Raw genomic sequence first — 26,630 nt, 5'->3', positions numbered from 1 at the left:
AATTACATATTTATATTATGTTATAAAGAGTTACTGTCATTAAATATTTTGTATAATCGTTTATTATCCTCACAGTTTTTTCCTTCTGGAATTGAAGATATATAGATAAATTATTAATCTACCAAGGAACAATCTTGTTTCTCATTCTTTCTGAATTTTCTTCATTACTGATTGTCAAATTATTTGATATTTTTTTATTCTTTACATCATGAAGATGTCTTATTTCAGAATTTATCTGGATTTTTTTATATTCTTGATTTTTCTCATGCTCTTGTATTTTTATTAAATAACTGTTAATTTTTTTCACTATGATATCATTAATAATCTTTGTCTTTCTTCTAACACATTCAGACAAAGATATATTTAATTTTTCACCCTCTAACCTATTGAAGTTTGCATAACGATATTTTCTTTCAAATATAATTTCATTTAAATTATCTTTAATAATCGGTTTTGCATATAGCCATCTATTTGCACATTTATTAACTTTCTTTTGATAGAAGGATATTGTACAACCATTTAAAATTGAATCAGTTATAGTGTTTACGCTACCTAAAATCACTTCATCATTTGATGATAAAAATTGTTTCATATAAATCCTCAAAGACTCACAATTTTGATAAGGTTCAACGATGAGGTCCTCAAGGTTTTCATAATTAAACATCACCAGGGCTCTGATTGCTGGTATCAACATTCTTGAAGTTTTTCCCAAACAAAGGCGATACATTAATGTAAATAACAGGTATTGTGTTACATCATGAATATTCTTGTGTGAGTTGAGACTGTATATTGATGACTGATATTTTACCAAAGCTGAATCAAATTCTTCACAATCAGAACTAATCCAATTATTGATATCATTATTAAGTACCATCCTACAATAATCTTTTGAAAAATTAGATAATAACATATAATATTTGGAAAAGAGGCGTGAAAATGTTGGAGTCATTGATAAGACAACTTCCCCACAAATGAATAAAAGTTCGTAGACCTGTCTTAAAGTAGAGGTATTATACGTCATTAAAGCAAAGTAATCTTTTAATTCATTTAACAAATCAAATATATTTTTAATCATCAGTGTGTTCTGTTTTAGTTCAGATATCAAAGTTGACTCATTGTCCAGTAGCTTGATCAAAATATCAGGTAAAATAGTTTCAACAAATATTAAATCAACATAATTACAATTTTCTATGTGATAAGTTTTTAAATAATTATCATCAAAATATGACTCATAACCATATAGATTACTCAATTGTATACCTGCATTTTGTTTAACTTTTATAACCTCTATAATTATATTTGAAAGAAAGTTAGCTAAAATTTTGGATATACCTTGATAAGTTTCAGAATTATCCATATTATGTAGTGTAAATAACAAATTTGACAGATGTGATAATAAGTTTAAATTATTAATAATTATATTTTTAAAATCATTACTGGTGTTAACTATTTCCTGAACAAATATACTAAGAAGTTTTTGAAGATTTTTCTCAGATGTTATTTGTGAAAAATTGTTGACCATCCATTCTACAATATCTATACTTAAACACACAAAAGGCAAACGACTTTCAAAATTACAAAATTGAAAATCATGAATATTTTCAATGTCTAATGAGTTACAGATATCCCTGTTAGTACTAAAATTAATTATTATTGGCAATATATCAAACAGGCAATCAATTTGGCATTGAGTTAGAATACTGAATAATAATTTGATTCCATCTTGTATCAAAAATTTTTTATAGAGCTGTTCATTGATAGAAAAATGCTGAAATAGTAATTTTATAAGTACAGTAATTCCCAAAAGTTTCTGACTCATAAGACTTGTTAAATATAGCAACAAATTAGCAGAATGTAAATTGAAAAACTTGTAATCCTTAATGGTCTCCATATAGTTTAGAACCTGATTTAAGACATCAATAAACAGTTGAATATTGTATAACTTGTCATTTTCTAAAGATACTATAATTATCTGCCAGATAAGATTATAATTCACTCGACTAGAATCATTAATAATCAAAATATACAGAGTGGATATTATTGAATCAGTAAGCTTCTTAAATATTTCATTTTCATTACCATATAAATAACAGCAAATTGTGGTGAAGGCATCTATTTTCTTTAGTTCAATACCATTGTATTCGCGATATTTGTTAATTTCTTGAAGCATTGATAAATGGAAAAATATATACCTAACTAATTCAATCTTTTTATTATTCTGAACCGTGTGTGGATAGATCCACAGATCAAAATTAATAATCAAATGTTTATAAGCATTTGAATTCTTTAACATAGATATCTTCATATTCTCAGTATTCCATCCGCAAAATTGCAAAAATAAGTTAAGGAATTCAAAGGACAATCCTCTTTGATAATTCTTAACATATACTTGATAAAGTATATGAGCCAAAAGATCAAATCCCACCGACTTTTGGAAAAATAATAAAAGTGTTGGATCATTGCAAAGATCAAAGATTAGCGAAGTGTATTGGAATATAATGTCTGGAGATGTGGCCGACTGCATTTGATAGATAATAATATTAAAAATGTTTATAGTAATTAGCTTTGACTGAATATTTTCTGTATACAAAAAATAACATTTATTTGAACTTGATTCATGCCCGTAATTGAAATTCAGTTGAAATTGACAACTATCTTTTCTAAACTTTTGAATAGTATCTTCTAAATCATAATGAAGAGCAAGGTTTTGCAAAGTTAAGTTTTTAAGATGTTGTTGAAACTCTTTAAATACAAGACACGTAGATTCTGTCATATAATATAGTGCTTCCAAATAACCTTCTGGGAAATTTCTCAGGAGACCCCAGTAATAATCATTAGAACTAATTTGAGGTTTATAAGTGGGACCCAATGTATACATTACCTTTACCATATCTATAGACATTTCAAGGGACCATATATTCAATGAATATAACTTCAACGAACAAATAAAAGAACCTATTTCAACATAAGTTATTTTGGGTCTTTCACTGCAATATATGGTAAAACACTGTTTTAGTTCATCGTTAACATATAGTATCCACTCGCCCGTACTGCAGATATAGGATAAAGATATTTGGTATAAAAGATGTGATTCAAACTCAAAATTATCAAAGAGACCAAGAATAAACTCTTGGTTGCAAAGACAAAGATTACCATGGTGAATTTCAATAATTAGATCTGTACCTAATGTTAATATTCTCTGATGTGTTGTATCATTCAATTCGACCCATAACTGAATTGTCATATCTTTCTTTTGAAGCTCCGCCTCTATCTCAAATTTCATATGATGATAATAATTTTCAAAAATTATCTGATTTACAAGTGATAAATTATTGAAATGATCACATATATTATCAAAAATCATAAATGCCAAATTAGAAGGTAATAAATAAACAATATCCATAATATCTCTGGTGGAACAAGTAACAGAGAGGAGCATGCTATATAGTTTTATCAAATTCTTGATCGGTATAGGTACAGAGTCCACACTATCACCAACAAATCCAGAATCAAAAATACATTTTTGTAAGGTAGTTCTAAGTTCAGTAGAAGCAGCTAATTTTTGAAGGTTAATAACACTTATTTCACAAAATGACAAAATGAATTGACTTATAAGAATATCTTCAATGTTATTTTTTATATGAACACCGTCAATTAATTTTAAAGAATCAAACAGAACTCGCCAATTATTAAAATCTGACATTATAAAATTGTCTGTCTCATAAAATATATCAAAATATTTTGCTATCCATACTTCCACATACTCTTTAATAGAACCAGAATTACATATTTTATCATATTTTGTTAACAATTCAATAAATAAAACATCTATAGCTGATCTATTTTTATTATCAGAAATAGTTTCTAGATTAAGTATATTTTTCAATACATTTACACGTCCATTTATTAACGATGACATAACTTACATCCTCTGCTATAATGCTAGAATTAAATTATAGAATGTTACCGAAAAGTTCTGACGTTTCACTTTTAGTAATGTCTATACAGTTTCTTTCTTTCTCTTTCCCTTTTTTTATTTTTTTTTTCTCACTGAGGCTTTAAAGTTCTTCGATATATTTTCTATCTTCATAGACACATTTCTTCTCATTTGTTTCAAAGTAATTGATGGTACAGGCATATATATGTATGTGTGTATATGTGTGTTTCAATGGAAGCAGGGCTCTTCTTCTAAGTCAACCGCTTTTATTATAAACCTTGAAACGTCATATAGCACAGCCTTTTCAATATTCAATTATTTCCATAACAATCAATAAATTATCCAGGACTATCTCTATGTCCATTTATTATGGAAGCAAAGGATGTCACTTTAAAATGTGTAATGCGCGGAGATTGTGTTTTTTAGAAAAAGGTTATAAATTTAAAGATTTCCAATTTAGGAAATACTTTTTGGAATTGTTGTGTTTCTCTTTTTGAAAAACGCATTCATTTTTTTTTAGAAAAAATAAAAACGGTTTGTGTCTGAATAGCGAGGTTCTTGTAAGCAGTGAGGCTTCAACTTAGAGGGACCGAGGGGTCATAGGACGAAATGCCACATATGGCACTATTTTTTTTTTTTCCTGTTCAACTGCTGTGATGGTGGTAGTGGTAAAATACCTGTTCTACCAGCAAACGCATTATCAATCTTTCCTTGAGTTTATTACACGGGACTTGTAATTTCGTAACCTTTTCTACTTTCCAGTGCAAAGTGAAGGAAGGAGAATCTGCACTAATAGGGTTAGTGGCTTCAGCAAGGAAGGGAGAGACAGGGGAACCCGTAGGAGGGAGCGATTCACTTTAATCTATGTGTAACTAACTACCTAGATAGTCTTAATCTCTTGAATTGAGGGAATACAGTATACACCCTCCTTCTAGCAATACGTTGGTAACTTGTAATAGGCTTGAAAACTCCTTCGCTATAATGGGAATTCATATGTGAAAGTAGTTTTAAAAAATTCAACGTACTATATTTCACCGCTTGTAAGCTCAAAGGCGGAAGAGAACCATACACAAAAGATACAACGATGGCTGTATGTACATGATAGGACATTATCCAGTTATTTTCTTTATTTTCGTATATCTGTATGCTTTGCTTTACAAACTAGGGAAAGATGAACGAAATGAAGGGTAGGAATATCATATAGACTCATAGCTGTTTTATAATATTTGCCTAATAATGTCAAGAACTGAACGAGATATCTTTTTTCGTTATTATTTATTTATATCTGTAAATCATAGAGAGTATAGAGTTAAATGCATATGAGATAAAATACTTAGTTGAAACGTTTTTTGCAAGATGGAAGAAAAAACAGTTATTCTGTATGTAGTAGAAATTAGGAAGTGGTTCTTTATTTAGATACCGTCACCAAGACTCTGAGGAAAAGCGACATAACAGTTCTTCTTACTAATGCCAAGAGAAAATAACTATACGAATCAAAAGATATTACTCAAGGACCTAATACTAACATACATCTCTTTTATTTTGGTATTCTTAATGTCGATTGAAATTGTATCTACAAATTGTTATCATTAATATGATGATATATTGACACTTTTGATATCCCTTTTATCTATTATTTTTGTTGTTGTTGTTTTTTTTTTTACAGGCTCAAAAATCTTTCATTATCAAGAAGAAGTTAGCTAAGGCTAAGAAGCAAAACAGACCATTGCCACAATGGATCAGATTAAGAACTAACAACACTGTTCGTTACAACGCCAAGAGAAGAAACTGGAGAAGAACCAAGTTGAACATCTAATCGAACCAATTCTTTACTATTAATATAGTGATGTTTTATTAATCTCTTATATTGTATAATCGTATTTGACTGGTTTGTATAAAATGTGTATCTCTTATTATTAAATATATAAAATTCTCCATTGAGGAAGAAAAGCATTATTTTATTTAGTTTATTTTTTTATGTATAAGACACAAGTGTTTGTGTGTCTGTGTACCAAATTAATTTATTTTATTGTTTATAAGACAAGAGATAGGAGGAAACACTTATATCAAATGATAAGGTAGATGACGGACCAGTTAACACTATATATTATTATAATACTACCATACTGTATAACATTGATTTGATCTTATCTTCTATATTTATGTCTTTCCACATACACGTATCTCATCATATCTATTCTTAGTGTTTTCATTTTATTCTTTTTCGTATTCAAACTATTCAAGTCTATACCACTTGATTGTTTCTTTCTTATACACACAATAACATTTAGCCATTGCTGATCTTTTTGATTTCTATTGTTTTATATTTTTTATTTTAATTTTTTTTTTTATATTGTTTAGAAGTAAACATTTTGAAATTTATAACATCTCCTATATTGTTTATAACGAAAAACTTTAAATTTTTTTTATGATCTTTGTTTTGCAAGATATTTGAAGTGAGTCTGAACCAAAATTTATCATGTATAAAGAATATAGTTGATACTGGCTGTATTAAGTCATTTTTTGGGACACCAACTTTCTTGATCCACGTCTTTTATCGGTTCATATTCTAACTTTTCTATAAAACCGATTTTTTTAGTAGAAAGGTAATGATAAACCCACTCCACATCAAAGGATGGTGGTCAATTTGAATATTGCCCTCTGGAGATTAAAAAGATTAATTAATAAACGTTTTTTACAAATTGTATTAATATCTATTTTTCTTATCACTCTTCTATACCAATTCAATAAGTCTAATTTAACACAAAATACAATATTTATTGACTACACGAAAACGTCTAAGGAATGGATCGCCCATCAAATAGACAATAACTCAAACAATGTTTCAAATTTATCTGAATTCAATCGAAAATTGTTTTCTATCTTATCAGAATTTAAACCTGTTGAACTACCACAAGATGAATCACTTTTTATCAATCAAGAGAAGTGCAAAAAGGGTGAACATACAGTAAATGATGAAGAAGGTTTGGAGACATTGTCTTATAATTCATTAAGCGCATGTTTTAATCTAACACCGGAGTATAAGCAGAATTTAAAAGTAATGCATCAAAATTTTGTTAAAACAATCAAAGAGATTCCAAAGCACATGCCTGAGACTCTTTTTAATAAAGATAAAGGTATAGTCACGGTCGGTGGTGGTAAATACTCCATTATCTTAGTGACTATGTTACCAATTCTAAGAATGAGTGGGAATACATTACCTGTTGAAATTTTTATTCCAATGTCTGATGAAAAGTATGATAAAGATTTTTGTGAAAATTTTGTTCCACAATATAATGCAACATGTGTTTATATGTCGAAGTTTTTATCGGATGAAATTGTACAAGAATTAAATATCTCAGGGTATCAATACAAATTATTAGCTTTATTATTATCGGATTTTAAAAATATTCTATTCTTAGATTCAGATAATTATGCTTTGACTAACATTGATGATATTTTTGATAAGTATATATATAAAGAGACTGGTTTAATCCTTTGGCCGGATCTTTGGAGAAGACAAACATCACCGGATTGGTATGATATTGCAGGCCTTGAGTATAACCTGACTCAAAGAGTCAGATTTTCCTTAGATGATTTAACTCCACCATCCCAGTATATCAACCCGGAAGAAAATTCCCTTGAGTATATCAAAGAACATATTCCATTTCATGATTTAGAAGGGACTTTACCAGATTTGTCATCTGAATCTGGACAACTTCTTATTAATAAAGTCGATCATTTTGATACTTTATTACTAGCTCTATACTATAACATCTATGGACCTTCATGGTATTATACATTATTTAGTGAACATGGAAGCGGTGAAGGTGATAAAGAGACATTTATTGGTGCAGCTTTTTCGCTTCACAAACCTTATTATCAAGTCAAGACTCCTATCACATTCAGTAGCTACATCTCTGATGGATTTAAAGGTGTGGGTTTACTGCAGCATGATTATGCACAAGACTACGAATTATATCAGTTAGCTAAGGAACAGATACAAATGAGTCATTTATCAGACTTTAAATATGATCCTGATTATCATGTTGAAAAATCTTTTGTAGATAAATTTTTTAAGACAAACAAATATGGTAATGATCGTTGTGATGTATTATTTGTTCATGCAAGTTTTTTCAAGTTTAACCCCTTTACTTTATACTACAACAAAGCCTTTTTGGATACTGAAGGTAAGCATGTAAGAGGCTTTAGTAATACACATTTATTTCGTAATTTTCCAGAATTTGAATTAATTAATTTCAAACAAATTAAGGAAATCTTTTGTGATACAGAAACGTTCAAGTTCCCATTCTTAGATATGGAGTATGAAGCAGCAGGTAAAAATAATGGACATTCTGCTGAAACAGAGAAACGAAATATTTGTAAATATATCGATGATCATATTACTTTTTTGGAAACAAATCCTATAAAAACGGAACAATGATCATGAATCAAAAAGAAAAAAAAATAAATAATTAAAAAAATAAAAAACTATAGATAGAATAATTGATCAGATGTAGATTAAATACATTTTAGACATTATATAATTTGTAATCATTAATAAAACTTATGTTTAGAGTATTTTACAAAAAAAAAATAAATCGGGAACGAATTCACTTTAGAAAGACTGAAATATTTACTTGGATAAAATTAAAACAAAGTGATTATCTTAATGCTTGAAACAGTTATATCCTTATTTCCAAGTTTCTTTCCTTATTTTATTCAGCGCGTTTCATAGTAAACTCTAATATCACACAGTTTAATATATTTTAATGTTTCATTATTTATGAAAAATCACACTGTATGAAAAATAAAAAAAAACGCAGAAAAATGAAAAAAGTACAAAAAACCGAGAAAGAAAATCGAATAAGAGAAAGTAAACAGTATAGCCAAAGGGCATCGTGATACTTAATACAGAAACTTAATATAAGCACAGTAGTCAGTATTGTATATATTTGCAAACTACTATTATCTAATAATTTTATAATTGTCAACATTAATCTTTTGTGAATACAAATATAACAATATTAGTAATAAATTAACGGCAATAATAAAAATAAAATGATGAAACAAATATTTTTACGTTCGCAATTACGTTCATTTAGTTCTTCTGCTAGAAATTTAGATTTCTCCAAAATGACTATCATTGGCCGTATAGGGACTGAATTTACAGAATACACCTCTTCCAATGACAAAAGATATGTTAGATACAGTATTGCTTCTCAGCCAAGAAGAGATGGGCCTACCAATTGGTATAATATTACTGTTTTTAATGAAAACCATATTAATTTTTTAACTCAATATGTTAAAAAAGGGTATGTTAAAGTATAATAAAGAAGAAAGAAGAGATTACAATTTTATATATATTTAATTTTTTTTATCTACTGGTGAACTATTTTACTAACGTTTTTTTTTCTTTATTTAACATTAATTTATCACTCCCGCGTATCGTCCTTGTTTTGTTTTTTATTTCTCATTTAATACCTATGGTATAAATGTGTCTGGGTGTGTGAATGTGTGTTTTTATTGTGTTTTTATTTTTGATATAGTGCCTTAGTATATGTGGAAGCAGATGCTGCTAATTATATTACTGAAAGAGAAGATGGTTCCAAGAGAACCTCTTTAAGTTTGATTCAAAAGGAATTCAATTTATTGAAGAATCCAAGATCTGAGGAAGCTCATAATACAGAAAACCATGAATAAAAAAATATGAAATTCAAAGACACTCACTCAATTAAATATTGATATTAGATTTTGTTAATTTTTTTTAATCTCCATCGTTATTCCTCTACCAATTTTACCTTAGCTAATTTGTTACTTTTTAATTACTTTTTAATTACTTTTTAATTCCCTCTTCTTTATATATATATATATTGTGCTATGAAAAAATTATATTATTATTATCATAAATCTTTAAAATTGACCCTGTATTATTAGCTGTTATGTTTGATTTTCTTTTTTTTTCCTTTAATTTTACCTCAAGTTAAATTCTAAGAACTGATAAAGAAGAAGAATTTAAATAATACTAATTATTGATGTATATATATTAACTTATTACTCTTAGTCGTATTCTTGGCATTCTATCATTCAGTATATGTTAGAAAGGTTGGATTATAATATTATATGTGAGATTATTTTTATTTTGTATTTAATAGTCTCCAATCGTTATACAGGATCGTAAAACACTATTCTTCTTCTTGTTGTTTCTAATGTTTTTAGCCAATTCCTTCAAATATTATTATTGCAATTTGCGATATCCTATCGGATTGACAACAATTCCAATATATACAGAGCGGGAAAAAAAATAATAATACTGGACTATAACGAATGTTTAAATGCGGCGCAGCTTATTTTAAATACGGAATAGTACAATCGTATTATAGATTCCGGTAGCAGTAGGTAAAAATAGTATACATATATATACATATATTCATTGATATACTCATACACATATTCCTAAACACATTGGTTATGAATACAGTGTGACCCAGACAAGTATCTCTTTGTAACCTTCCATTATGAAGAACACGGAATTCATCATAAATAATAAAGAGATCATCTCTTCTAAAAATCCTATTAATAAAAGGCGGTTATTATTCAAAATCGATTTATTTGTATTATCATTTGTTTGTTTACAATATTGGATCAATTATGTTGATCGTGTTGGATTTAATAATGCTTATGTTTCTGGTATGAAACAGGATTTAAATATGACTGGTGATGACCTAAACATCACAGCAACGTGCTTTACAATAGGTTACATCATAGGTATGATCCCTCATAATCTTATATTGTTGGTGATTCCTCCCAGAGTTTGGTTAAGTTTTTGCACTTTGTCATGGGGATTGTTAACCTTAGCTATGCATAAAGTTACTTCTGTCAATCAATGTTGTGTAATCAGATTCTTTCAAGCAATTTTTGAAAGTTGTACATTTTCTGGCACCCATTTAATTTTGGGGATGTGGTATAAAGAAAATGAATTACCTATTAGAAGTGCAATCTTCACTAGTAGTGGGCTCATTGGGTCTATGTTTAGTGGATTCATGCAAGTTGGTATACATAGCCGTCTTAATGGCAGAAATGGTTTAGCAGGGTGGAGATGGTTGTTTATTATTGATTGTTGTATCACTGTGCCAATTGCAATATATGGATTTTTATTTTTCCCTGGTGTTCCAGAAGCTACAGAAAATAAGAATAAGTTTTCTATGTGCCATTATATTTTCAATGAGGAAGAGTTACATTATGCAAGAAGAAGATTGCCAGTTCGAGATGAATCTACTAAGTTAGATTGGTCGGTTATTGCAAGAGTGGTAAAACGTTGGCATTGGTGGTTATTTTCGTTGGTATGGATCCTTGGTGGTGAAAATATCAGTTTTGCATCCAATGCTACTTTTGCTCTATGGCTACAGCACCAAGGCTATTCTCTATCTCACCGAAATAATGATCCTTCAGGTATCTATGCCGTAGGTGTAGTATCCACAATATTATCTGCTATATACTTAAGCAAAATTAAAAGAGCAAGACATTGGCATATAGGTGTCATTATCGCAATTATTATGTGTGTGGTAGCTATTATGATTAGAATTGCTCCACTGTCACCTGGAGTTATGTTTACAGCACAATATCTTGGTGGTGTTTCATATGCAGGCCAAGCAGTCTTCTTTCCCTGGGCTAACATCGTTTGTCATGATGATATTCAAGAACGTGCTGTTGTATTAGCTTCTATGAACATGTTTTCAGGTGCTGTCAATGCCTGGTGGTCATTACTTTTTTACGCTGCGTCTATGGTTCCCCAGTTTGAAAGGGGTTGTTACGCTTTAATTGCAACTGCAACATGTAGTGGAATTGTATCTGTAATTATCAGAAACTTGCAAATAAAAGAAAATAATAAGACGAAACAACTTGCATATATAGATGCTAATGATATATTACAAGAAGACGAGGAGGAAGATGACAGTGATATTGCAGAGGGAAACGATTTTGAAAATACAGTCTTTGGAGAAGAAAATATTTTTGCTGGTCAGTCTCGCGACATCACAAATATGGAATTTTCAATTAATGAAGTATCCAGTATGAAATCAAGGCATTATCACCAAAGTAATATTAGAGAATAATCGATTGTATATCTGTAGGCCTTGTTAATATAGTTTTGATAATTATTGGTTTTTGTATTTTTATTTTTTTTTTTTCTTTTCTACATATTTTGTTTATAACTCCTAATCAAAGAATGAAAGAAAACGGATTATTAAAGCGTAGATCTATAATATTATTTTCTATCATGACCCTTTTTCCATCTTGAATTGATAGCTACTATTTAAATGTAGCTGCAATTAGCTTTAACAATATATTACGTAAAAGTAATCGATACCAGTGATTATTTCCGTTTGTCATTTAATTTCTTTCTACTGTATTGAACATTATTTCAAGAATAATATTTTTAGAAGACTCTAATACAAACAATATTGCAACATATTATCATAAAAGTGTTATCAGATTAATCCTTGCCATAAGATGAGAGAAGACAGTTTCTTGTAAAGGTTGAAAATAGTCGTTCAGTCAACAATTTCTTCCCGTTGGAAAAACCTGTTGTTGGTCTTTGTTATAGATACTTGCACGAAGAAAAAGTAAGGCCAGTCATTATCACTATTATTATCCTCTACAATTGACTTCTTGAGGATCGAATTACTATGAAGGATTTCCTCGAGAAAATAAAACCGTGCTAAAGAACCACGAATAATTTGCATTTTTTGAGATCTCGAATCTTTTTTTTTTTACGCGTAACGTGCAGTTAACGGAAAACGAAGAGAAAGGATAGTTTTCAGGAATAGGGTAAAAAGAGGCTATCTTTCGAAATAAAAGAAATACTAAATAATAATCAATTATTAGTATATATGATACTATTCTATTTTTAGTAGCTATAGTATTTTTTAAAATATATCAACAACTATATTTAGAAGTTTCAACAAAATAGTTACTCACTTTTGCCTAATATATATGACATCATGGAAGATATTCTTCTTAATGAAAGAAATAATATAGGGACAATAAGTAAATTACATTCTTTATGCAAGTCTTTTCCATTGGACCCTAAGTCTAGTTTTGATCCTATCTACAAGATCAGTATCAAATTAAAATCGCTTATACAGACGTTGCAAACTTTATATGATAAACATTGCACCCTTTATTCTACATTAGCAAATAATGTTTTGGATAATAGTAATATAGCTATATATAATGACGCTGATTTTTTAGTTCCTTATGAAACTTTTTTTCAAAATGGTATAAGATTAATTTTTAATTCCACAAATTCAACATTTAGGTCACTAGAAGAATCTGATTTTATTAAACTATTTATTTCAATATATTCACATTTAAAAATTTCACTTCAAAACGTTACCGAAGTACAAAAATTGAATCAAGCAGTAAAAAATTTTGAGAATGAGTTTCATCAAGAATTTAGAAAAGCTTACTCTAATTCATATAAAGGTGGTAAAGTAATTGACATTCTATCTTACTCGTCAAATAAAATCCAATATCCTGATATTGAATCAAAAAATATTGTCCAAACTCACTTAGTTAAATTAAACTCTCAGAAATTAGGACTCAAAAAGATGTTAGTGGAAATTGTAGAACTTAATACCAATGAATTAGCGTTTTTTAAAATCGAGTCACATCTTTCAATTACACCTATGAAATGCACTGCACATAATTTATTAAAAGAATTACGTACGGGTAGATTTCAACTATTAAACTTCAATAAATGGTTATTATTTGTGCCGTTAAAGCCAAATGATATAAAGATTTTAGAATATACTAATACTGGATTGAAAATGGAAACGCTGATCGGTAACAATGTTCAGTTATCTATAAATTCAGAAAATTTATTGGAATGGAAGACCATATGGAAGAAAAAGTTCGAACAATATTTTGAAGATAGAAGAGAAAAACCATCACAAAGAAAGAAATCATTGAGGTCAGAGCTATTCTCAAACATCCTTGATGTTAATTCATTTGAGCAAAACAATCAAAATTATATAGAATATAATAAAAACTTGGATCTTAACTCACAAACGTATCACGTTAATAGTTTGATTGATTTAAATCAACCTTGCATTAAAGAGAAATCTATGACAGAAATAGAACATTTAAGCTATGAAAAATTAATGGAATTAAACAATAGTATCCCTATTGAATTATCTCCAGCACCTCAACAGGCCCCGTTATCAAAACAAATAATAAGATCTGTGTCAGATATATGTACTATTGAACAAGTAGACCCTAGAATATCGACTGAGAGTGATACACATGAAATATACAGTATTATTTCCGAGATAGAGGATGCTCATCTTGACGACAACGATAATGATGAAGACAATACTGATATGTTTGATAGTTCTAGTATATTTTATTCAAATATATTAGACTATGAACCAAGACTATTAAAACGAAGATCAAGTTCATTATTAAGTATCTTTAGTTCTAAGAAAAAATCGGATAAAGAACAACCTCAACATACTGGACCTTATTTTTCAAAGTCATTTTCACAATCTTCATTTATGTTTGGCGAGATCAAAAACAGTACACAAGAATTGGTTAAAAAAACATATGTATCTGGCTTGGAGCAAGATGATCTAGTTAATAGTTTAAATTTATTTCATGACCAGCTGATAAACTTATCATATTGGACTAAAGATAATTGTTGGAAAAATATTGGTGATAAAAGTGTTACACTTCAGATTTTACGTTTGCGCAATGGTTCAACAATTATGTGCGCATATAAAGGAGAAGATCATAATAAATGTTATCTTGTTTCTAAAGTTTCTAGTAAAGTAAAAGTGATGCAGACAACTGCACGAGATGTTCAACTAAAATTTAGTAGTAAAGAAGTTATTAGACATTCATTCCCTCATGATATAGATACATTGTTGTTAACAGCCAGATATCATAATACTGAAACACTATTAAATATTTTATCAAAAAGTATTAGGAATAATTTTAAGAACCAACTGCCAAGTTCGGTTACAGAAGAAACGCTATCTACAAAGGCTTCTTCTAATTTAACATCTTCTATATTTTCCTATAAATCTTCTTCATCTTTTTCATCTATTTCTTTGGACAAATTTGGGACAAATGATAGTTCGTATTCCAATTCTCTGAATACGAAGGTTACAAGCACTAAGATCCAGTTACATCTACTACTATCTAACGTTAGAACAAAATATCACAGTCTAGAAAATGGCAAGTTTTGGAAACTACTTGACATAGGAAACACTACAATATATTCTCAAAATATACAGTATATTAACGCTAACTTTCGAGTTGGTGCTACATTTGAATTTGTTGCTTCAAGTGGTACAGTTAAAAGGTTTACTTGTCACATTTCAAATATTCATAGGCTAAAAAAGACTGGAATAGTGATACAAGACGAGAATAATGAATATCATTTATTGGCATTTTCAAATTTAACTATTGCTGACCATGTGTTTAAGTTAATTCATGCAGTACTTTAAACATATGTTGTTAGGATAAATAAACTTAAGAACGAAGAAAAAAGCGTAAGAAATTATAAAGTTTTGAAAAGATGACAACAAAAAAAAAATTTCTTTAGTATATGCTTCTAAACAATCTCAGTAAATATGCCGTTTAAAAAAATATAATAAGATAGATGGTATTATTGACATCTTTTCTGTTTTTTTTTTGATATACAATTTTATTAATAAATAATTGCATGATATTGAACATGTATCTATATTTTGCATATATATTCGATCATTTAAATGCTTCCCTTACCAACATTTATAGCTGCATTGTGTGTATTTACAGAGGTTGTTGCAGAATGAACAATACCAACTTCTGGAGTCAAATAGCCACTAATATTAATAACATACATACTCATCATAAAGACTAATCCATGTAACCCAATACAGTAAAACATAAATATCATTCTAGTAGTTTTATTTTGTAATATAATATTAGCAAAGCTAATGAATAACTTCTCTAGCATAGAAAGTCTTTCTCTTCTATAATAATCAAGCTCCTTCTTTCTGAAAGAGGCTAAAGGATGCAAAGATTCTTCATATGTGTTAGAATATTGTGCCTCGGTGTCTATATTTTGAGATTTCTTCAACACTGGATCTGATGAACCCCTATTGTTATGTGTTGCTGCATAACTCGACAAATAACGGACTCTTTCATATAACTTAGCATTATCTGATTTTAGTTTCATTATTTCATTCTTTAGGTTGGTTTTTTCATGATTGTATTGTCTTAATTGTTTTTCTAATTCAGTATTTTTTGTACGGAATCGATCTCTTTGTTTGGTAATGATTGGTAAAATATTATTAATATTACCACTTGGAACCACTTCACTTTTGCTTTCTTCTGGAATTCCAATAATAGAACTTGTGGGCGACCATTTTCCATTAAAAGTAGCACGATTATTGATCTGTCTTGAAATACCAGACATTATTGAGGCTGTATCATTAAATTTTGGTTCGACAATATCGATTTTTTCTAAATCAGCTTCTAATTTAATGTTTTGTTCTTCCATTTCCTTCAGTTTTCTGGTTAATTCTCTTACTTTATTATCTAATTTGATATTCTGTTCTTTAGTATCATTATATGACACTCTTAATTCACTAAGAGACGATTGTAATTTTTTATTAGCTGCTAATAAAGTATTTCCGACATTATTTGTTTTAGCTTTATCATGGTTGATGCTATCAATATCATTATTGTTATCATTAACATTACTATCTTCTATATCACTACTGGTTCCAAACTCGATTCTTTTCAAGGCATATAATTCATTCTTTATTTCATCATAATCAGCATAAGTTTGTAATTTTCTAGAAGTAGTGTCTAATTCAGATTTGTATGTGGAAACTACTGTTTCCAATTTTTGTAATTTATCCTTTATTTTAGCTATTTTTTTGGAGTGTAACGTTCTCTCCTTTTCTAATGAAGCAGTCAATAAAGCATTTTCTGTTTCTAAATGGTTGATTTTAACATTCTTGGAGTGTAATACCGATCCATTGGCAGTTTCGCTTTCAACACGTTTCAAAGTCCCACTCAGCTCTTCATTTCTTTTCTCTAGCTGGAGTACCCTTGCTTGTGTAGTCTCTAATTCTTGAGCTAATAGATTGAATTCTGAAGAATCTATCTTTGTTTGATTTTTTTCTTCAGTTGTGGATTCAGATCTATCATTTTTATTTTCATCTCTGATTTCATTAGATCCAGACATATCGGTTTGTTTTGATATTTTAGCTTCTAAACTTTTATTACTTTCTTGTAACCTTTCAATCTGGTTTTGTAAGTCTTTTTCTCTATCTTCCCAATGCCTTTGTTTTTCCTTCCAGACAGAATTTAGTTCATCTTCTTTAACAATTAATCTTTTAGATAATGTCACTTCAGAATTTTGTTCAAAATCAAGAAGTTGTTTTTTCAAAGCATCATAATCAGAATATTGATTAAGCTTTTCTTCCAAATCATCAATATGTTCTCTAAGTTTATTTGAATCATTCATTTTACTCAATTCTGCTATAGAATTTTGTAGCAATGGTATAGGATCAGGTGCTTCAGAGAGTTTAGCATATATATTAAATAAAAATTTCTCTGCAGCTCTTGATCTTTGAGTCAAACTATCGATTTCTTGTTGATAATGTTTGATAATTTTATTTATTTGTGCTAATTTCTCACCTGAATCAAGTTTCTTAAACTGTTTTGTTTCAGTAGCTAGATTTTTTCTTGATGCAAGGGATGAAGTTTCCCTATCTTTGATTTCAAGAATATTGTTATCTAAATTCTTTTGCAACGTATTGAAGTCTGCATTAGACCATACGCTTAAAGCATGCTCATATATACTGGTGTTCATTTCTCTTTGTTTATTTTCTTGCTGATATGAACTTAGCAAACACAAATTGCACTGTAGCCAATATCTTACGGTTTGATGAAATTTAGAGAAACTATGTCTTAAACTTCTCGAAGGTTAACAATCATCTTCTTCAATATAATTCAGCATTATCTTGTTTTCTCACATTCCATACGTTGCTTATATTCGTAGCAGAGAGTGAAGGGGGGAACAGGAAAAATATAAAAAAATAAAAAAATTTAGGAAAACTTTAGTGACAGAAGAAGGACACAATTACCTAAAGAGTCCAAAATGACACAAATTATGTTTACCATGTGTAAATAATACACATACACACACATGTACTTAAAATTAGAAATGCAAAGGCTACATAAAAGAGTTAATTTGTATCTACTTTGTTAAAGTATGATTAGGAATCAAAATTCCCCTGTAGTTTGGTACTAAGATGTATTATAAAGAATATGTTATAATTACTTTATTGTTATTTTATTTGTTTTCGCTGAATTTAAAATAATAACATCATTAGCAAGAATACATGTCTTATTATAATATTTTTATATAAATTAATTTTCGTTTGTTTCTGAGGAAAATTTTTGAATTATTGGTGTAGTAAATGGGTTTTCAAGTAAATCTTTCCCTATTTCTTCACTATCTAAGTCTTCCAACTCTTGCATTATATTTCCTTCTAAATTGGGAAATCTCATGTTGTCTCTATTGTTATAATCCTTTGAAATTTCTGTTTCATTTTCCATACGTAAGCTAGGAAATAATATTTGTTCTTCTTTACTAATTTCATCATCTAAATATGGGATATATTCACCATCATCTATGTTAATTTCTTGTTCTAGATATTTTGATTCAAGATCATAACGTTTTTTTTCAAACTTACTATAAAAACGTTCCTCTCTTGTTTCAGGCATATCATAATTTACATAAATTTGTGTATTGGGAATTTTACAACCTAGTGAATTTTCATTCAAGTAGTTTCTATATTCATTGTCACTTCCTTGAAAGGAACTAGTATGAGCCAAGGTATTTGGATTAACCATATAGTTCAACAATTTTCCAATTCTAGTTTCTTTTTTATTTTTATAAAAGTTATTTATGTTGTCTACTATGAATCCCAATCCAATAGTTCGCAGAAAATTAACATACATAGATAAGGCATCAGACCCTAATCCAAACACTAAAAATACTAAATATGATGCTAGGATATAGATCCAAACTGTGTAGAGTGGTTTTCCCAGATCTATCTTAATAATAACATTCCATAACGCACTTGAGTGTATACCCTTAAAACTATAATGGCCTTCCAAATTGTGTGCATTTTGTACAAGTCCATACAGAGATAATGGCAACATGATCAAGATTATAACAAAACAAAGAATCAATAAACGAGCAAATCTAGTTATATTTAATCCTGAATTAGTACAATATAATATATCTTTCACATCTTTCCTTTTTTTATAGAATACAAATAATACTAAAAAGGAATAAAATGCTGCAAAAATTGCCCACAAAACAATCCACAGTTGATATAATAATAAAGTTGGCCATGTGTTGGAAAATGCATTTTGACAACCGTTATATCTTAAGATACTGTATCGAAATACTTGTAGAATATATGATGTTGCCATGACAATGGCTGGGGATAATAAGCATATTAGTAAATCTCTGATTATTTTGCGATAGGAATTCCAATTTTCTAGAACTGTTGTTGCCCTTAAAATAGTATGTAAATTATAAACTATGTCTGTAATGGCACATGGAATACCAACACTTGCACCTGTATCTATCTTTATGGCAATGTCACACCATACTTTTCCATCCCAGGTTGACATAAAATCATTCCCACTCCAAATAGCAGCATTAATAATGTTAATTATGTTAATGATTAATAACCATAATATAAGAATCACTGCCGGAAGATTTCTAGTATGAGCATGCCAAAATAATGGAGGTTGTAACACAATTATTGCAAGTGTGCACAAACTAATAATTGTTGCTTCATAAGACATTTAGCATTAATAACAATTTAAGGTTTTGGCTAGTAGTTTAGTTTACCTGTTTTTTTTATATGTAAATGTTTTCGCAAAGTTAATAATATTTTATAGATCAAGTCTAAAATTTTTTTAAAGTTAAAGTTTCTTTCTTTTCTTGTATTTATATTTTGCAGGAATCTCAACTTTTGATATGTTATTTACACTATTTGTTTTAATATTTGATATTTAAAATAAAGTTTTGAAAGTTCTATAGATTTCATAATGGGATCATACTAATTATTCAAAAGACTTTCCTAATTAGTGTCACAATGAAAATTTTAATGAGGAAAAAAATAAAGTGACACACTTTATAACATAGAACCTCAATCAAGCCAAATTTCAACAGAGAATCGCAGGTAATAAACAATTTGTTAAGCTGCTTAATTGAAGGCACATCAGTCACTATATGGTAACCTAGATTATAATTATGTTTAATTTTGATATAACTTAAAAATCAATAAATAAACAAATGCAAATAGGAAAAAATGTAAATAAAGATATATAAATACATGTATTATAGCGTGCAGTATTAACGAACAAAATAGAACTCGTATTATTTCATTTATTACAATTTAAAATAGATAAAAAGATGCTTACTAGCTGGTTGTCTCTTGTCTGAACATCTATTTCGCGATCTTCATACAATGTTCTAGCTTTCTTCACAGAGTTATTTACGAATTCAATACAATTCATAAACTCAGTAGTAACGTGTCCATACTTCCCATTATTAAAAATCATTCTAATTCTTTGTTTCAGATTTACTTCTGCTTCAGATTTAATGTCTTTTTTCATTATAATTTTTTTAATTTCTCTGGACCGTAGCGAGACATAAAAGGTATTAGAATATAAATCTTTTTGTAAATCTTTCTTCATTGCCGAAATGATGTGTCTTTCAGAATCTGGTGTAATTGGAATTGCTTGAATTTGAAACCAATAATTAAAATGAGTAATATATGATGTATATCTTGGTAATGTTTCTAAAAAGCCATCTCTTTTGGAAGGTGGTTCATAATTTAGTTCTAATACAGCAGCATGTGTGTCTGTGCCCTTGGAAATACTCCCTCCAAAAAGCATATTATTATCATTATCATTATCATAGTAAATTGCGCTGGAGGATATACATATCCTTTCAAATGCATCATCTATAACATTTGATTGACTGATCTTCTGGCAGTCCCTAGTTATGTTAATATTGTTTAGTGGTTTATTCTGCCATAATGGTTTATTATTGATGGTTAAAGATCCACTTTCCATCCTAGGTGATTCTGGAGTTGTTCCAAACCAAGGATATTCATCATACTCACTAATAGAAGGTGACGGTTGTGGTGTTTGATTAGAAGTACTCCCAGTATTGTATAAACGATTAAAATTTTGAAATAATGAAGTCCCGCTTGAACTCCTTTGTACAGTACAATTAATGTTACTATTACTGTTTGAGTTGCTACTATATGGACTACAATAATTATTAATACATCCATTTATATTGGTGTTGTTGTTACAAGTCTGTAAACTGTATGGATTAGATATTATGGAAACTCTCTCCCAAGAGTCATTATTTTTTATAGATGGACTCTGAGATAAGAATCGATGCAATGAAGGCTTCTTGCCAAACCAAGATCCATAAGACCCCGGTTGGCTCGATATTGAGGTAGACAGGTATCGAAGTGAACTGCTTCCACTGTTGAATGATGATGGTTGAATAACTTCAGCTATAGAATCATCTGATGACAAAGATGTAGACCGAAAACTACTGGATTTTTTTTGGGGGATTTCCCAACCCTTTTTTGAATCATAAAAAATTTGTGAAGAGGGCGAGTTAATTAGAATATTTGAGATTGAATCTGTTTCCTTGGTAGGAGTGAGACTACTTTTATCTATATTGTGTTCTTTATTTTTACGAGATTTATTATTGTAAGTCAAAATTTTATCTATAGTTACTGTATCTTCAATATTTTCTTCCTTTATCGGGTTAGTTGGTTTGCTAATATTATTATTATTAATATTTTTATCAGGATGTGGTTTATTGAAAAGGTCTAAAGATCCTCTAAATCTTGGTTCCAACAGGTTTGCAAGTATGAATACTAATTTATTAGCCACTAAGGGATTACCAGATAAAAGCACCAATCTTGTAGACTTGTTTTCTATCAGAAAATCTTTAACATCTAACAATATTGTAGCTATTAATGTGGACAAAAAATTTAACTTAGGACCGTCTTTAATTTCTATCCAATTAAAAACCTCCTTAAACCAAGTATTCACAAACTCCGGGCAAATTTCTGGGTATATAAATAATCTGGGTATTTCAGAAAATGCTTTAAAACAAGGTATCATTCTTCTTTGCAAATCGTGAACAATTGTGTCTACAACTTTTGGGAAATGGGAATTATAATCTGGTGGTAAAAGTCCAACGTTATAGTTAGTTATTGTATTATCAATTACAATTTTTTCTAATTGTAAAATGGTTAAACTTTGGGTTAAATCTAACCATTGTTTGATATCACTCCAACATTCAGTGATTACTGATAATAAAATTTTTGGGATACATAACGATATCGAAAATCTATTCGGTATTGTCTTAAAATGAAAGATTTTAGTTATTAAAATAAATTCCGAATTAGGGATCACTCTAAACTTTTCATTATCTTTTAGAGAATCATTAGTTCTTACCATGGAGCCAAAAGTGTATTGTTTTAATTCATTTGGTCTAATTTTTTCAATATCAGAACCACGAGGAAAACTATAATCTAAAGAGACCTTGTAGTTGTTTCTACATGCAATTTGTCCGGTTTCTTCAGCTATAAGAATCCTAAAAGCGTAATTTTTATCTTTTATAGTAGCCATCTGGGTAGTGTCTGTAGTATTGGAATAAAGTACATTTTTCGTGCCGAATAAACAATATTTTAAATCATCAGAGATATGATCTAATATAGGTGGATTAGTGATATGGTGTGAGTGATGAAAATATTTCTTTTGTTGAGAGTGAGATATGTCGTCAAGATTGGAGCCTAGAAATGCACCAGTAGCGCTTTTCGCTACTACCGTAGTAGGTTTTAGATGGTGGTTGTTTGATGAATAATTATTAAAATTTTGGAAAACTTTTGAGCTCGTTGATGCAAAATCATTATCTGATATAAAATTATCTTTAACTGATGTCACAGAAATAGAATAGTTATTATTTGCTTCATTAAAATCATTCTTACTCTTATTATTATTATTTTGGTTCCTTCTATTATTTTTATTGAATAAATTTCCTAACATATTTTAAGTAAAAAAAGAGAGTTGGCAAAAAATAATATTATTACTATTGCTGTTTAATTGAGTGTCAACATACAAAAAAAAAAGGGACACAAATGTATAACGATAGGTTGCAATTACTATTATAATGAATTATTCTTTCTACCAACCACTAGAATATTTAATAGATATCTAAGACTGCATATGTGACTAAATCTAATATTCTGAGTGTGTCTCTTCTTCTTTTTCTTCTGTTTTTTTGGTTCAGTTTATAATATAGAGGATATTATTGGGTATACTTAAGAATAAAAATAAATAAAAAGGAAGTAAACTATAAAATTAATAGTAATATTGAAGAAATGGAATGTAAATGTATATGTGTAACAATATCGTAATAGGGTGCAATATCGAATAGAATTTAATCAAATATCATTAATTAGATATTATGTCCACTGATTATCACTTTTAATACCGCACTATATATATATATATATATATGTACGTATGTATGTATATCTTTATAGTAAATCACTTCTCGCACGAGGTATATTATTATTGTTTACCACTATACTCTTATAGTAAATATTCTATTAAATGGATCTATTTATACGAATATGAAGCATGGCATTGGTCCTTGAATGAGACATCAACATACATGAATCAAATAACTTACTAGGATTTATATATTTTTAATTGGTGTTTATTCCTTATCGGTTTCTATTTTTAGAGATAAAGTATATCAAAAATGCAGATGATTGAAGGGGAGAAAGACAAACGAAAAGCATTGGGATTTTTCCTCTATTTCCGTTAAAACCCTAATACAATTTAGGTTTATTTCTTGACATATTTGACTTTGGACAGTAAACCCTATATTTTTTTACGATTGGAATAAGGGTTTTCCTAAAATTTTTTTTTTTGTATTTAGGAAGAAGAAAAAATTAAAAAATAAAAAAAAAAAAAAGAAGAAAAGGAGACCTGCAAAAGATTCACAGATACATAACCTTCACAGTTAAATGCAGCAAAGAGAGGATAAAGGCAAAGAATAAAAGATACTTTGGCAGTGCAGTTCTCCTTTGAAACAAGGAAAAGATCTGGATCGAATGTCAAAAATAATATAAAGTACGAATACTATAAAGAGCAATAACCGTTTGTATTGCAGTCTATATGAGCATTTAGATTTGCATATTAAAGTAATTAATAAGCTGATAATTATAAATTTGGTTGAGATAAGTATATATCTATACTTTAAACATAAACTGCATCTGTGGTGAAATTCTGTTTTGGCTTTTATTTTCTTTTCGTGTTTGTTATACTAACGGTGGGTCGGTAAAATATTAAACTAATGATCATGTTTATGCAAGAAATTCCTCGTTGGTTAATATTTTCTTTGATCTCATCGATACTATGTATCTCTGGTGCACTTTGTGTTCCTTTAATGTCTACCATTTTCAATAGCAACATCCATGGACGGTCATCAAATAATACTAAATTAGTTAATTATGGGTTATCGTTGAGCGCTGGGTCAATGTTAACCACTTCATTATACATGATGTTACCAAAGATGAATAAAAATAATAGAACTGGGGTATTCTGGGGTGTGCTTACTGGTGTCTGTATTAGTCTTTTATTAAACTATATTGTTCATGTATATGCTAGTGAGTCTTTGGTTCATTGTGCACATGGTGATGGACAAGAAGAAGAGCATGGTCATGGAGGAACCCACAGTGGGATACATGATCATGATCATACTCATTATCATGGACATAATTACAAACATGAACATGAAGATGAACATCCTTCAACTAACAGGAATAATAATAACGGTGATAATCTAGCACATCAAGTTAATGTTAATTATGAAATTCAGTACAGAGAAGATTATCCAAATGGGGAAGGAAATTCCAATGATACAAATTCACACACTGAATCAGATCCTTTACTTCCAAATACAAATGATGGCGTTAAAGAGAATAATGATAATCAGAATATTAATTTTAATAATAAGAACGGTACAGTAACTCTTTCAAAGAAAAAATTTATTACTATTGGTAAATCATTAATTGATTTATTTACTAAAAATAACAAAAAATCTATTGGTGATTGCTGTCCTTTAGGTGAATGCACACCAACTTTGGAGACTAGTGATTTACCTTGTTCCAAAATTGCTATGATGTCTTCAAATAATATAATTCCTACAATATCAAATAAAAGTAATAATAATAATTGTCATTCACATAATTTAGATCATGTGAGCTCTAATAATTTAGATTCATTGACAAAAACACAACAAGGTCTTGCATGTGTTGAAAACGTTATTGGTTATGATTTAGAAAATTTATCATTATATCGTAAAAATTTTTATTCTGCAAATTCTGATAAAGATGAATCTAACATAAGCTATCATAACCATGATACTAATAGTAGTAGTAGTAGTAATGGTGAGAATCATTATGGATCTACCTCAGAATCCATTTCGTCTACTCATGATTCAAATAGCATCGATAGTCATGAAGAATTAAATAATCATCTTTTGCCAAATTCACATCATCATCAACACAATCACACTCCTATGACTAATAGTTCTAATAATTTTAATGCATTTGATTTGGAAAATCATATTTCTCAAATCGAGTCATATCCTCATTCAGGTTATGTTATTCGTCATCATTCTTTGCAAACATCACATATACATCACCATCACATCGAAACACCTTTCTCCAAATTGTTATCGATTGGTATGCAAACATGTATTGTATTAACATTACATAAATTTCCAGAAGGATTTATTATATTTTATACGAATAAAGATGATACACCAGATTCTTTGGGATTCTCAATCTTTTTAAGTCTAACAATACATAATTTTGTGGAAGGTTTCGCTATGACTCTACCATTATATGCAATCTTTGAAACTAAATGGTTGGCAGTGCTTATTACTGCCATACTTGGTGGTGGTTCTCAACCAATGGGTGCTTTACTTGGATACTTGATATTTGGCCATAAGACAGAGGCTAATGAAAATGAATTGCAAATGGATTTCTTTTTAAGTGTTACTGCAGGATTTTTACTATTTATAGGTTTGCAAATGTTTCAAACTGGTGTTGGGTTTAGTGATGCGCATCATCACCATCAAGGAGAAGGGAATGAAGAAATAAAAAACAATCATAGTTCCGGTACTACTTGTTTGAAATGGTGTTGTGCTGGTGTTTTATTAATTATAGCTAGTCAAGTTTTCGAATAATTGAAGATATATATGCAATCTGTTTTCTAACTAGACAAACGAATATAAAATCTGAATATAAGGAAGAGAATAAAATAAGAAATGTTAATGAGTATATAGCTTATAATAATGAATATATGTAGGCTAATAAAATATTGAAATGGAGAGAACCAGAAAAAGATTAAATTAATATTAATCCTGAATTGGCGATTGTATAGTAGCTCTTCACTACTGCATAGCTTTGTTTATCTTATGCTATGATAACAATATAGAAGATATGTGTTGATTTAATATTATCTTGTTTTATTTTGCTTTTATTTTTGTTGT

General features: G+C 29.0%; 10 protein-coding genes across 10 annotated transcripts; 6 read left to right on the top strand and 4 right to left on the bottom strand.

The window, feature by feature from the left end:
- Positions 1 to 118: 118 nt before the first annotated feature.
- PWA37_002767 (uncharacterized protein) lies at positions 119 to 3,919 on the bottom strand (the record flags this gene model as incomplete). Its single annotated transcript, XM_064859321.1, has 1 exon — positions 119 to 3,919. One exon carries the CDS (start codon positions 3,917 to 3,919, stop codon positions 119 to 121), a length of 3,801 nt encoding a protein of 1,266 aa, XP_064713791.1.
- A 1,636-nt stretch (positions 3,920 to 5,555) lies between these two features.
- Positions 5,556 to 5,753, top strand: RPL39 (60S ribosomal protein eL39 RPL39; the record flags this gene model as incomplete). The annotated part of the gene is made up of 1 exon (XM_064859320.1): positions 5,556 to 5,753. A coding segment is annotated over one exon (198 nt), but the record flags the coding sequence as incomplete, so codon positions are not given.
- An 819-nt stretch (positions 5,754 to 6,572) lies between these two features.
- Positions 6,573 to 8,381, top strand: PWA37_002765 (alpha-mannosyltransferase; the record flags this gene model as incomplete). Its single annotated transcript, XM_064859319.1, has 1 exon — positions 6,573 to 8,381. The coding sequence occupies one exon, from the start codon at positions 6,573 to 6,575 to the stop codon at positions 8,379 to 8,381; it is 1,809 nt and encodes a 602-aa protein (XP_064713789.1).
- A 617-nt stretch (positions 8,382 to 8,998) lies between these two features.
- On the top strand, positions 8,999 to 9,268 carry RIM1 (Rim1p; the record flags this gene model as incomplete). Its single annotated transcript, XM_064859318.1, has 1 exon — positions 8,999 to 9,268. The coding sequence occupies one exon, from the start codon at positions 8,999 to 9,001 to the stop codon at positions 9,266 to 9,268; it is 270 nt and encodes an 89-aa protein (XP_064713788.1).
- A 1,187-nt stretch (positions 9,269 to 10,455) lies between these two features.
- FEN2 (Fen2p) lies at positions 10,456 to 12,051 on the top strand (the record flags this gene model as incomplete). Its single annotated transcript, XM_064859317.1, has 1 exon — positions 10,456 to 12,051. One exon carries the CDS (start codon positions 10,456 to 10,458, stop codon positions 12,049 to 12,051), a length of 1,596 nt encoding a protein of 531 aa, XP_064713787.1.
- An 888-nt stretch (positions 12,052 to 12,939) lies between these two features.
- Positions 12,940 to 15,447, top strand: PWA37_002762 (uncharacterized protein; the record flags this gene model as incomplete). Its single annotated transcript, XM_064859316.1, has 1 exon — positions 12,940 to 15,447. One exon carries the CDS (start codon positions 12,940 to 12,942, stop codon positions 15,445 to 15,447), a length of 2,508 nt encoding a protein of 835 aa, XP_064713786.1.
- Positions 15,448 to 15,710: 263 nt separating this feature from the next.
- On the bottom strand, positions 15,711 to 17,810 carry COY1 (CCAAT displacement transcription factor COY1; the record flags this gene model as incomplete). The annotated part of the gene is made up of 1 exon (XM_064859315.1): positions 15,711 to 17,810. The coding sequence occupies one exon, from the start codon at positions 17,808 to 17,810 to the stop codon at positions 15,711 to 15,713; it is 2,100 nt and encodes a 699-aa protein (XP_064713785.1).
- A 560-nt stretch (positions 17,811 to 18,370) lies between these two features.
- On the bottom strand, positions 18,371 to 19,825 carry STE3 (Ste3p; the record flags this gene model as incomplete). Its single annotated transcript, XM_064859314.1, has 1 exon — positions 18,371 to 19,825. One exon carries the CDS (start codon positions 19,823 to 19,825, stop codon positions 18,371 to 18,373), a length of 1,455 nt encoding a protein of 484 aa, XP_064713784.1.
- Positions 19,826 to 20,407: 582 nt separating this feature from the next.
- On the bottom strand, positions 20,408 to 23,107 carry LST4 (Lst4p; the record flags this gene model as incomplete). The annotated part of the gene is made up of 1 exon (XM_064859313.1): positions 20,408 to 23,107. The coding sequence occupies one exon, from the start codon at positions 23,105 to 23,107 to the stop codon at positions 20,408 to 20,410; it is 2,700 nt and encodes an 899-aa protein (XP_064713783.1).
- Positions 23,108 to 24,425: 1,318 nt separating this feature from the next.
- Positions 24,426 to 26,324, top strand: ZRT3 (Zn(2+) transporter ZRT3; the record flags this gene model as incomplete). The annotated part of the gene is made up of 1 exon (XM_064859312.1): positions 24,426 to 26,324. One exon carries the CDS (start codon positions 24,426 to 24,428, stop codon positions 26,322 to 26,324), a length of 1,899 nt encoding a protein of 632 aa, XP_064713782.1.
- Positions 26,325 to 26,630: the final 306 nt, after the last annotated feature.

Source organism: Arxiozyma heterogenica, assembly GCF_036370985.1.
Source record: "Arxiozyma heterogenica strain weizmannii chromosome Unknown scaffold_22, whole genome shotgun sequence".
NCBI classification, from domain to species: Eukaryota; Fungi; Ascomycota; class Saccharomycetes; order Saccharomycetales; family Saccharomycetaceae; genus Arxiozyma; species Arxiozyma heterogenica.
Note: the sequence above shows the minus strand (reverse complement) of the source record. Positions and strands in the feature narration are given on the sequence as shown.